Genomic DNA, 13,321 nt, shown 5'->3' with positions numbered 1-13,321 from the left:
TATTATAATTATTTAATTGAATAACTATATATTATATTATTATAATTATTTAATTTAATAACTTAATTTATTTAACTTTAATATTTCATCTGATTAATCTGATTTAACGGTGGAGGTAAAAATACTTTCAGCATAATGAAAAAAATAGCAGATTTAAGTTTATATGGTTTATTTACGTTATTTGCAAAAAGGGCGGAGCAGGGGGCAGCCCTGCTAGAAGGAGAAGTGAATACTGTATAGCAAACGCTGTCTGTCTGTCTGTCTGTCCGGAGGTAGTTCCGGGTTCTGTCTTCATTGCTGCTGTGTTGTCCTCGTCTTATGTTGTAGGCAACAAAATCACTTTCGCCCACTTTAGGCAATCATGGCTCTTCTAATGGAGCACCAGTTCCGGCAACTTCCAGCCGACAAACAAGTGGAAACCCGGCCGTTTCTCGAGGCGGTGTCTCACCTTCCTCCTTTCTTCGGTAGGTTCTTCCGTCATCTCTCATAGTTTGAGCTCAGATTTGAGCGTGAACTCTGTGCTGTCGTGAAACGGCTGGACGTTCAAGTGATCGTTAAGACAATATTTTGAGGTTTTAAAGTTTTTAGTGTTCAGTGTAGCTTGTTCAAGTCGTCAAACAATTATTTTATTATCTATTTCAATAGGCAAATGATAAAATAGCTAGTGTTTGTTAGTTTGGATTCCCTCCCTCATAGATCACTTCAGAATGTCATTTTCAAAATGACTGAATTCGTAAACAAAGTGAAACAAAGTAACAGTGCATGCATGTTTATAGAAGAAGATTTTTAAACTGATTCAGTTACATAATTACAAACATGTTGTTACAGAAATCAGTAGTCTGATATCATCTGATTTTCTGGGATATTCCAGCTCTATGATCAGGGGTGAGATTTTCCACTCCTGATCAAGATCTTCAGTGTTCTCCAGAAGTTGTTAGTAAAGTCTGACAAAGCCTAGCTGTCAAGCAGAAGCCATTGTTTGCTTTTGAGGACTAATCTTTTTTTGGCTCAAATTTCCTTTCACAAAGAAGGCCACAAACCTATTGCATGCATAATTTAATATGCTGCCCTCGATTTTGGAAGTTGAGAAAATTGATTAGCATGGTGTTGAGTTGCCCTGCTCTATTCATTGGTGGAATGGAACATCAAAACATCTTTGTTCGAAGCCTCATTTGGTATTAATATGAAAAATGCATTTAAAATGAATTTGCCACTTGAAACGCCAAGCCTGAGGTGTTCACATTAGCTCTTGATGTACTCTTGTATTTTTGCCAGCCACCACTAAAAGGCTCCTTTTCTTGCCGTGGTTATAAAACGAACTGGATGTGATGAAGGAAGAACAAAATAAACCTTATAGTGACAATACAGAACTACAGTGGTGGTCAACAAGTTTGAAACACATTAAAATCCCAAGATTTAAAATTTAATAAAAAAACAAAACTATTTTAAGATTTTCAAGAAATTTTAAATCTAAAATGGATATGAAATATTTTCGATTCTGGTCTATTTTAGGTCACTAATAAAATTGACCATGCTGAACAAAAGGCAAACTTGTGGTGTCCATTGATGATATATTATTTAAAATTATTTTTTTTGGGTTATTTACTTAAATATTGTATTATTATTATTTTTAATACATTATTACAATTATTAAATTATGTTTATTAAATCTTAGTATTCTCTAATGTAATAAACATTTCATTAGAAATATTAATCGTATGAAAAAAAAAAAAAAGAAGCATTTTCACTCGTGATCTCAGACTTTTGACTTTTGGACCCAACTGTTTGTTCTACAAGAATCTCCAGGTGGAACCCATAGTTAAACTGATCTATGAATGATATACATGAATGATACAGGTGCTTGACCTCAATAGATTAACTTTGTATGGCAGGCTGTGATTGGAGACGTATTTATGATTGTGTGATGTCATAAGGTGATTGGGGACACTGGTTGTTGTGGATGTCGCTAACTCCCACAGAAAGACAATTAAGCTTCCCAGTTCTTGTTTAGCATTCACACTTTAACACAAAAAGCCCTGTGTGGAGTACCAACACCAGAAAGAACAAGAGGGAGGGCTGGCATTGTTGGACGTGTGTGTGTGTGTGTGTGTGTGTGTGTGTGTGTGTGTGTGTGTTTTCTGTTATTATAAGGCATTCATTCACAGTAAAAAAGCTGGAGTGTAGGCAGACTTTTTGTTTGCGTGTTTAGAGTCGCCTGTAACCAGAGATGCTCCTTTTGCTAATAGTACAAAATGCTGATGACCCAGATCTTTCCAATGGGCTGTGCTGGTTTGAACTCTACACTGTTGAACATATCACTTTTATGTTGGGAAATTCTACTCAGCTGCTACTCTCACTTGAGGAACACATACTGTATATCACTTTCTGTGATTCAACCCGATTCTTTTTTGTGTGTGTGTGTGTGTGTGTGTGTGTGTGTGTGTGTGTGTGTGTTTTCTGTTATTATAAGGCATTCATTCACAGTAAAAAAGCTGGAGTGTAGGCAGACTTTTTGTTTGCGTGTTTAGAGTCGCCTGTAACCAGAGATGCTCCTTTTGCTAATAGTACAAAATGCTGATGACCCAGATCTTTCCAATGGGCTGTGCTGGTTTGAACTCTACACTGTTGAACATATCACTTTTATGTTGGGAAATTCTACTCAGCTGCTACTCTCACTTGAGGAACACATACTGTATATCACTTTCGAAGGCTTTTCTCGTTCAGGCATTTTTTTTTTGATTGAATGGGGAAAACAAACTTTGGTGCAATTGCTCCATTTGTACGGTTCATCTGTGAGTAACCAAACAAGTGGTTACTCCGAGACCCACATTTTCAAGCTTCCAAATGAACTCTGGTGCGGTTTGATTGATATATGAAATAGTAATATGAACTCGTCCTGTTGCCCATTACAGTTCGGTAGTCGGTACAGGTGCCGGAACCGCAGGCTCAGTGTGCTGTTTTGACTCCTTTACACATTTTATAAGCACTTTGTGAGTTTTCAGCTGGTAAAAACACCATCATATGTACTCACAAACAACAAGTGCATTTAGCCCAGCATACAGTTCACAAAATATACGTCATAAAAGCTCCCCAATCAGGTTGTGACCTTTTTTTATATTTTTAGGTTTGGTATAAAAAAAATTACAGTGTGAACACTAAGCGAATGAGGTCCAGACCAAAAAACCAAGAGAAGTGAACTACAAGTGTAAACACACCCTTACTTTATCAATATATTGACCGATATTAGATATTGTGCATATTCATTTCCTCTATTTTTACATTTATATTACATTTACCATCATTTTTATACTCCCTAAAAGTTAATCCTTAGAAATTATAATGTAATAACACTGTTAAATATAATCTTTAGCAAATCTCAAAATAAATATCCATTTTTCATTGTACATTATAATGTTGTGATGCCTAAATTCACTTTAGGCATTTAAGACAATTGAGTTTTGTTGCCAGTGTTTTATTTTTCATTTGTTTAGGCAAAATAGTAAAGAATTTTATTATTGCCCATTTATTAATGCTCATGACATGAATTTAATCATCAGCTTATCCGGTATCAGGCAGAGTGTTAATATCGACGCATCAATAGTTTTAAAATAGTAGTAATGAGGTTTGTAATCTAATTAGACCTGCAAATTAATTATCAAAGATACCATTTTTAGGAGTTGCACTCAAAATCTAATTTGCTCAATTTGAAAAGGCATGACACTTCTGCCAGTCTGTGTAACCCACACAAAGTCAATTTGAAGGGCATGTTTACATGCAAACAACATACAGTAAATCATAATCAAACCAACTCTAATACAAAAATTGACAAGGCATATACAGTATTTATTGGTTGCAGAGATGGATTCAGTGTGTTTCCTTTTCCACAGGTGTTTATTTCATTATCAGACGCGCAATACATTTGGTCTCAGCGTGATAATGGGTGGTACTGAAACTTTAATGAACTGCATGGGTGCTTTCAGAAATCTGTCATGATCTCTAAGCACAGTTAATTATTCAAAGCTCTTTTTTTAAGGCGGGAATGTCAGAGTTCACACTAAGTTCTAAGGGATCAGAATTGGCAATACTTTTACCGTGTGTCTGCTACATTCCTGCAAATATTCTAGTATGTAAAAAGAGGGTTACCTCACAGCTCTGTGAAAGAACGTTGCATTCTCACATGTGTATAACATAATCTACTTTTCATGTGTACAGTAGGTTGCCAGGCAACCTTTTCAGGCAACATTTCAAATACGTGCAATAAGTGTTAATAATATATTCGCATGTATTCAAATATTACTCGTCTGTTCTTTTTTTCTCCTCTTAGATTGCCTCGGCTCTGCTGTTTTTTCCCCCATCAAAGCTGATATCGCGGGTAACATCACTGTAAGTTCACCACGTGACATACACAGTTGATAAGCACTGAACAGTATAACTTTTGCAATCATAGCTCCACCCACCTCTCTGCTTTTTCTCACAGAAAATCAAGGCTGTGTATGACAGCAATCCTACCAGGTTTAAAACCCTGCAGCACATTTTGGAAGCAGAGAAGGAGATGCATGGAACCGAGTGGCCAAAAGTAGGAGCAACACTTGCCCTAATGTGGCTGAAAAGGCAAGGCTGGGCCTGAAATGTTTTTTGATTTTAGAGAAGTGAAAGTAAAAAAACGGTTGCTTTTAAAATGTAAAGTTGCATAACGAAAAACATGGACTTTGAGACTTCCTGTAACTGTCTTTGTTAAAGAAATAGTTCAAGTAAAAATTAAAATTTGCTGACAATGTGCTCACCCTCAGGCCATCCAAGATGGAGATGAGTTTGTTTCATCATGGGAACAGAGAAATTTAGCATTACATCAGTTGCTCAATCCACTGCAGTGAATGGGTGCCGTCAGAATGAGAGTCCAAACAGCTGATAAAAACATCCATAAGTAACCCACATGACTTCAGTCCATCAGTTAATGTCTTGTGAAGTGAAAAGCTGTGTGTTTCTAATAAACAAATCCATCTTTTAGACTTCAACTTTAAAGGGGTCATATGACGTTGCTAAAAAGAACATTATTTTGTGTATTTGGTGTAATGCAATGTGTTAATGCGGTTTAAGGTTCAAAAAACACATTATTTTCCACATAATGTATATTATTGTTTCTCCTCTATGCCCCACCTTTCTGGAACGCGTCGATTTTTACAAAGCTCATCGGTCTGAAAAGCGAGGTGTGCTCTGATTGGCCAGCTATCCAGTGCATTGTGGTTGGCCGAATACCTCAAGTGTGTGACAGAAATGTTACGCCCCTACCATACTGTGTTTCCATCATACAGGCTATGGTTTCCATGTGTCCGGCGCGACGAGGCAAAACCAATAAAACCCATCACAAACGACGCATTTGTTGCATCCAGTGGGGACATAATTACTGATTGTAATGATCTTTGCGTGAACATTTGGGCGGCATTATGCAAATATCCCCACACAGTGATGTAGATATGTGGGGGCGTGTTAGAACGAGCCGTTTTAGGTAGGCGTTGCTGACTCTTAACTTTTATAAAGAATATCTCTTTGGATTTGAGACTTTAGTCTTTGCAACTTTACAGATCTTCTTTATGCACCAAGAGCTTGTAACACTCCAAAGAGAAAGGAAAAATTGAAATTGCATCATATGACCCCTTTAAACCATTGCTCTATCCAAAACATAGCTTTCTCCAGTGAAAAAGTCATTTAAACAGTCTAAAACAGTTTTGGCCAGAAGCTTGCTTGATGATGGATTTTTCTTACAAACACACAGCTCTTTACTTCGCAAGATGTTATTTGATGGACTGAGGATTACTTGTGGATTATTGTGATGTTTTCATCAGCTGTTTGGATTCTTCTGACGGCACCCATTCACTGTAGAGGATCCACTGGTGAACAAGTCATGTAGTGCTCAATTTCTCCAAATCTGTTCTGATGAAGGGACAAACTCATCTACATCTTGGATGGCCTGAGGGTGAGTGCATTTTCAGCAAATTTTCACTTTTGGGTGAACTATTCCTTTAAGGAATAGTAAATTCGGTTATCATTTACTTGCCCTTTAGTAACAAACTACATTTAAGATAAATGACATTTTTGGAACTTGACAACATCTCTCCCTATTGAGTTTCATTCTGCAAAAACGAGCACCCAGAACATTCTGTGAAACTACTCTTTTTGTGAATGTGAATTTTTATTTACCCTTTAACTAAAACCTGTTTTCCTTGGGTTTTCTGTTAGGGGGCTACGCTTTATCCAGGTTCTTCTCCAGAGTCTAGTGGATGGGGATAAAGATGAAAACAACCCTAACCTCATCAGAGTCAACGTCTCCAAAGCGTATGAAATGGCATTGAAGAAGTATCATGGCTGGTTTGTCCAGAAGCTCTTTAAAGTAAGTTTCTTAAAAAAAAAATGCATGCATATGTGTATGTATGTATTCAGAAGTTGTCTTTATGTAAGTTAAAAACAGTTTTTCGTCGTCTGAAAGTAAAATGAGTGAAATGTAAACATTTCTGATGACTGCAAAAGCTTGGAAAAACCTATTGAGGTTGCCCTGACTTCATTTTTTCAGGCAGCACTATATGCCGCTCCATACAGATCAGATTTTCTCAAAGCTCTTTCTAAAGGGCGAGAGGTCAAGGAGGAAGAATGCTTGGACAAAATGCGGCAGTTCCTAGTAAACTTCACAGCTACTATTGACGCCATCTATGAAATGTACACCAAGATGAATGCAGAGCTGGACTACACTGTGTGATCTCACATTCACACACTTTAGACCTCATCTACTGCTGTCCCACTGGATCACTGTTGCCTCCCTGTAGACACCTCCTTAGTCTCCTCATTGGACTGTTCTTCTCTCCTACTGGATCCTGCATCTCCAGCAGTATACTGTTGTGTTTTCTCTTGGGGGACAATTAGGGTCCAAGCTGCTGAAGGCTTTGGTGGTTTTGGAAGGGAGGATGTCTGTTTGTGTTTGTTCTGCTCGTGTTGACCATTTGAATGCTTTGGCTTTTCTTTAGAAAAGTAGTGTTCTTAAAACAGACAGTTTGTGAGTGTTTTATAACTTTAACTACTAATCATTTCTGTTTGATACATGCACTTTAAGTTTGTGTATGGAATGGTTCTGTATGTTATATACTGCAAATTAGGGTTTTCATTTGACTTTTTTTAATTATACCAAAACAAACGTCTGCAGACTCTCTAACCAAATATCTGACATTGACTGTACTGCTGTTAGTTTTTACTTTGGATTCTATTTTATGAGAAAAAATACTTGAATGTGACATAAAATATAAAGAAACTACTTCCTCAGAAGTGACAAAATGAAGCCACTATATTGAGTGGTGAAAGAGTAAATAGTAAAACGTCTATGATAATTTCTTAATAAAAATTTGTCTTTTAATAATTTATTTCTACAAGACTTCTTAAGACTCTTATTATATGGATGACTGTGAATCTTCATAGACGTAATTGGTCTGATGCTTTGTTTATGTAATGTAATGGATGAGTATTGTTGGTTTTAATTTTTTCATTCCCAAAGGTTAATTTCATTCAAACTAACTGCTTTTTAGAAATAAATGTTAATTTATGGAAATGATTTGTTCTTTATTCCAGCTGCCTTGTGCTTCGTTTTATGACATTACAGACTTATTTCACTTTGCTTGGTCAGTAGGCAAACACTGATGAACCACATCTCAGTTATGTCCCAGGTTAACCACTATGCAACAACACTAATGCATTTCATAGGACAACATACAGTGCATTCTGAAGATGGTATTTTAACCAGTGGAGTTGACATCAATAAAAGCTCATTTATTTGAATGATTTTTGTCAAAGAGTGAATATCTCACTGGTGTAGAGGATGGACAAAACTGAAGCAGTACATCATGATGACCCTGTGACTGATGCCTTCACGTGCTGTTTGGCTCTTCCACTGTAATTTTTTTTATCTCAATGTGTCTTACAATGATCATAGTTATGTGCAGTCTCTTTAAAATATTATTCAAATCACGACCTTGTGTAAGTCAGGGTTTCTACAGACATGAACAAGTTAAATAGAAGACTTTTTAATACCACCTTATATGAAATTTAAGACCTAAACCTGTAATGGAAATACACATTTTATTACATACATGTATGTCATTTTAAATTTGTTTAAATAAAAAAGAAAACAAAATAGCATTGCTGTAAATTATATTTATTACTACGATATACAGTGAACTTTTCACATCAGCAGACAATATTCCATACAAAATATCCCCGCAAAATCACTGAGATTTTTGGTGGAGTAAACGATTTATTCTGAAGCAATATTTTCATCAGTGTTCTATCAGCTTTTACATACTTAAATCTGCATATTTTTAACCTTTTTAGATGTATGCATCATCTTTCATGTCAAATTATTATAATTTATCAATAAATTCAATATACACTATAGGGCTGCTACCAGTCAGATGAAATCATTTACACTGCAAATAACAACAATTACAACTGCAATAAATAATGTTATGAGATTAATGTTTTAAATGCATTTATGAATATACAAATAAGAAATGTTGAGGGGAAAAATACATACTTTTCCACAAACTTCACAACTAAACTATGGTAAGTCACTTAATGAGCGAGTCATTAAATCATTCATTCAACTGATTGAGTGTGTTATCATGCTGGACTTTCGTGGACAGCTGACTCCTAAAGTTTTTGATATTCCTCATATTCTGTGTGGTGGTCAGATAGAAATTAATCTTTTCCAATAAGTTTAAACTGATTTTTTTACCTTTTATGGGCATTTTTACCTTTATAATGCCACTTTTTCTAAAAGTGTGCATTATCTTTTGAGTCAAATTCTTACAAAAGATACTTTAAATGTGAAATTAAAACCGCCAGTAGGTGGCAGCAAGTCACTGTTAATAAGTGAGTCGTTGCGATTAAACCGAATCATTTAAACGAGTGATTCATTTAGGAACAAAACGCTGTCATGTTGCTCAAAGACACAAAACAGCGCTGTGGCTTTGTTTGGAATGATTTTTGTTAGCGAAATAGTGCAAAAACAGGCAATATGGTGTCTAAAACGTAAGTCTCTTAATAAAACTTCTAGTTTATTGAACTGTTGTAAAAAATCAATAGGCCTATCACATTTGTAATCATGGTAATTTTTGGAGAAAAAAGGCACTCTTCATGTGAAATTGATTAACTATATGAAGTGGTATAAATATACACATTTTCTGCCCCCATGTCTTGAATTTGTGATCATTCTGAATGTATTTTAATAGACTGAATCATGCCATAAAAGAGCGCACTGTTAAATGCGCACGCGCACTAAGTAATTTTTTATTTTTTTATTTTTTTTATTAATAAACATTATTCAAATACAACTAGACTTCACGTAATGCGTGCACTCTGTAGGTGTTTTGAATGTTTTTTTTTTGCGTCGTGAGAATATTGAGCAAAATAGCTCACTTGTCCTGGTGTTACATAACTATATAATGTTATGAATAAACTAAACATTTTGAATTTTTACCTCAGTTTGTTTCTTCTGAGTTTATGTGTGCTGTTACACTCATTTGTTCTGAAGACTCTCACAAAAAGACCTTGATACCAGAAATATACTATCCATTATCAATCGCTGTTTACATTGAATGTAGGCAAATAAAAGTACAATCTAAGAGCTAATAATAGTCCTTATATTAGGAAAACGTTATTTAAGACATTTTAAGACTTTTTAAGGACCCGCGGACACCCGGTAAGTTGTTTTTGCGGTGTACTTTCCTTTTGGCTGCGCTAAAAAGGCCTTTATATTTTGTTCTGTTTTATTCCTCAAGTATAACCATACTTTTCCTCTATATGTAAATGCATATTAAGCCATCATATAACTGTGTGCTTTCAGATTTGAATTCGCAAATACATGTACATAATAGCTACTTATAAATAAATAAAAGTCCAGTGGGACGAAAAAAAATTCGAATTAAAAAAAAAAGAGAAATACATTACAAATGCATTTTAAGTGTTAACCGACATTTGTTAAAGATGTTTAAAATATTCATACATATACAATACATTTAACACTACTTAGTAACAATATAGGCCTACACAATCTGAACTGAATTCAAAGAAGCGGGAAGTAAAAAGATATACTGTAAAGTATTTATTTTGATAATAGTTTTTAATCATTTATATTGTCTTTATAATGTCACTAATACTGAAAACAAATATTATGAGTTGGCTAATATTAGCCTATTATACACGAGACAGTCTCTTAAGTTGCTTCTTCAGGAGCACACCAGAGGGCGCCGTTCCCAACATTTTGCATGTAAACGCACGACAACAAAAAACTTAGCCATGCAAATTAGCCAAACCGGTCATACCTGTTATGATGAAAGACCAATACAATATAATATGAGTGATATTATATATTATAATATAATGGTATAATATGTTTTATGTTCTCAAGGCTTTAAAAGAAAGAAAGAAACGTACTTTCTGCTAATATTACAGTTAGAATGTGAGTAGTTTGCGAAGTAGACGGTGAATATTTCGTTTGTATACAAGGCTTTCTTAGTAAAATGGCTCAAGTTCACAAGTTAGACTGTGAGGATTTTGTTTGGTTGCGCTTGAGACGTAAAATGACTCTGAATGAAGAGTTCCACACACCCATAAGTTAACGCTCATTTCTACAGGTTTTCATTCAGTGGGCGGTGGGAAATCAAAACGCTGCTTCTGCACTCCTTCTGTCCCATTATCGGTATAAAACACCCAGGAGGAACGATGAAGCCGTTTCCAAAGTCTACCTAAAGAGCTATACGGATCCAACCTGAAGAATAAATGGACGAATCTGACCTCATAAACGGAATAACTACTGTTTCTACGTCTAAGAAGAAACAGTACATTTGTTTTTACAGGTGAGCAGCTTTTCCAATCCATGACTTGTGATACAGTTTTATAACTGTGTTGTGGGAATGTTGGGAGATTTAAAATCCTCATGAAACACTTTAGAACAGTTTAAAAGAGTTTAGAACCATTTGGAATTGAAAAAAGTAACAACTTCCTCTTGCCGCTATACCTGATTATTTCCTAGTCATATTGTTGTCTGTATCAACATAGAACCTGTTTGACATGCACAGATCTGTTAATCAAGCTTTTTGTTTTTTGCTTCTCAAAGTTAAAAGTTCTATGAGCTCAGAACTGTAGTTGAACTGTCAAAAGAACCAGCACTGAGTGCTCTTTGACTTACATTCATTTTCCCCACAACCTCATTTTTAGTTAGATCCCAGCTGTTTGGCTCTTTGGAGACCTTATGACATGGAAATGGAAGCGTAGATCTTCCTCTGGGAGCATGGAGATGGAGGAGTCTGTCATTTCCAGCTGTTATCTAATGCAATTCTATGTAGATTTTCCACATCTGTTACATTTCTCATTAGGTCTCCCAGTTACATGTTCTGATGCACCACCATCGCACCCTCCAATTCCCAAAACACAATAAGATGACTTAGTCCATCGCACTTCCATGTTATCACAGCTTATCAAAATGTCCACTGTTCTGCTTTCACTCTCTGTGGTGATAATGGACTGTATTGGGGTCGGGTCAAAGCAGAGGTACTGCTGTAGCCAGTATTTGGATAGCGCTTGTCAGGCCAGGGGCAGTAACTGTGGGGGCTTGTGCTAGATTTTCCAACATCCACTTAAGCAAACACGAGGAACAGATGAAAACCTTCATACTGAACCGTTGGGGGAAAGAGTGATAAAATCCTTCTACAGTATCAGTGGTGTAGTCTGAAGGCTGGAATGCAATACATTACTTTTGAAATGCCTACAATATAGGCATCATATACTTGCCTATTTTGTTGTTACAGAGAAAAACTCACACACTAAACAACTGAGGATCACTCAGTCTTTCCGAACACAAAGATTGTCCATTCATCTAAATAGGCTATATTTCAAGGTGGGTTAGTCCATCTCAAGTGGTCCAAAAATTGTAAACTTGGTTGATTTTTTTTATTTTATTTTATAGGTCAAATCATTCCAAAGTTAAACACAAGAAACTCACAGAGAAGCATGCACTTTGGAGATGCATGACAAATTAAAACAATATGTGTTCTAAAAGCGGCTCAAAATATCAAACATGTTTGATATCCTCCGATTGAGTGGAATAAAGTCTGAAGCTAAAAAAATCAGATTCTGTGCCCATTATACACTACACAGTTTTCTTTGAAATCTGCCAAGTCCAACTGCTCAAAATCTGCAGACTGGCTCTGACTTGTGACAACTAATGTCATCTAAATCAGGGCCAAAATCTGGGCAAAAGTCATGTAGTGTATTCTAGGGTTGCAAAGGGGAGGAAAAATGTCCAAAAGTTTCCAAAAATTCTGGAAAATGTTTGTAAGTTTCCAGAAATCTTCTACCTTTTTGCAACCCTAGTATATTCCAGCCTAACATTTGAGAATTTGTCATGTAACAGCATAAATTCTAAAATAAGTAAACATTGTTGGGGATTACTCTTAAACTTTCTCTCAGAGGAGTTGTGGAGTGTCTCGGACATGCCTGAACAGGACCAGTGATTGTTATTGTGGCGATGAGCTCATGGAGAATCCAAAAAACCGAAACCTGGAAGATGGCACTGTCCCATATTGCCAAATTATGAGTTCATTTCAATCATTGCCTAACCCTAAACCTTATGTCATTCCAAACCATATGACTTTCTATCATATGTGGAACACAAAAGTAGATATGTTCACGCTGCTGTGTTCATACAAAAGTATATAGCATCCAGGGATTTTTTTAACTAAAAAAAAAAAAAAAACAGATACTTAACAGTTTTAAATGTTATCATGCCTTATCGTAGGGCTTTAAAAGTACATGTGAACCAATTATTTGCACTTGATAAAATGTCAAATGCAAGTTTAGTGCACAAAAAGAACTTTATACATTCTGCGGGGATTTTTTAAACAAAAAAAAAAAAAAAAAACCTATTAAAAAGTCACATCACAAAAGATAGTCCACCTATAAATTTGATACTATTGGTTGATTTTTAATTTTCCACTTTTCCAGTTTTTGAACATTCTTGTTATTTAGACATAAAAAATAAGGTTGAGCAACTTCCATTGGACCTCTTGAAATGGATTGACTCTGGTGCTTTTTTGTAATTTTGGGTGGTTGTCCACCCTTTGCCACTGTATACTTTGGTTGTATGGAAAAGAGCAGCGTGAACATTCTTTAAAATGTCTTCTTTTGTTTTCCACAAAAGCAAGAAACTCTGTTTTTGAAACAAAATGATAGAGTTTTTACTTTTGAATGCAGTGTTTTAAGCAGCACTGTAATTAAGTGCAAC

At 35.6% G+C, this 13,321-nt stretch overlaps 1 protein-coding gene across 1 annotated transcript; it reads left to right on the top strand.

Moving 5' to 3' along the window:
* Positions 1-224: 224 nt before the first annotated feature.
* On the top strand, positions 225-7,897 carry gltpa (glycolipid transfer protein a). Its single transcript, XM_016441777.1, has 5 exons — positions 225-464; positions 4,325-4,383; positions 4,478-4,611; positions 6,238-6,388; positions 6,569-7,897. Exons 1-5 carry the CDS (start codon positions 362-364, stop codon positions 6,749-6,751), a joined length of 630 nt encoding a protein of 209 aa, XP_016297263.1. The 5' UTR covers positions 225-361; the 3' UTR covers positions 6,752-7,897.
* Positions 7,898-13,321: the final 5,424 nt, after the last annotated feature.

The sequence above is a fragment of the Sinocyclocheilus anshuiensis genome, unplaced genomic scaffold (genome assembly GCF_001515605.1).
Source record: "Sinocyclocheilus anshuiensis isolate Anshui unplaced genomic scaffold, SAMN03320099.WGS_v1.1 scaffold799, whole genome shotgun sequence".
NCBI lineage: Eukaryota > Metazoa > Chordata > Actinopteri > Cypriniformes > Cyprinidae > Sinocyclocheilus > Sinocyclocheilus anshuiensis.
The sequence above is the reverse complement of the archived record's forward strand: the minus strand, read 5'-3'. Positions and strand labels throughout refer to the sequence as shown.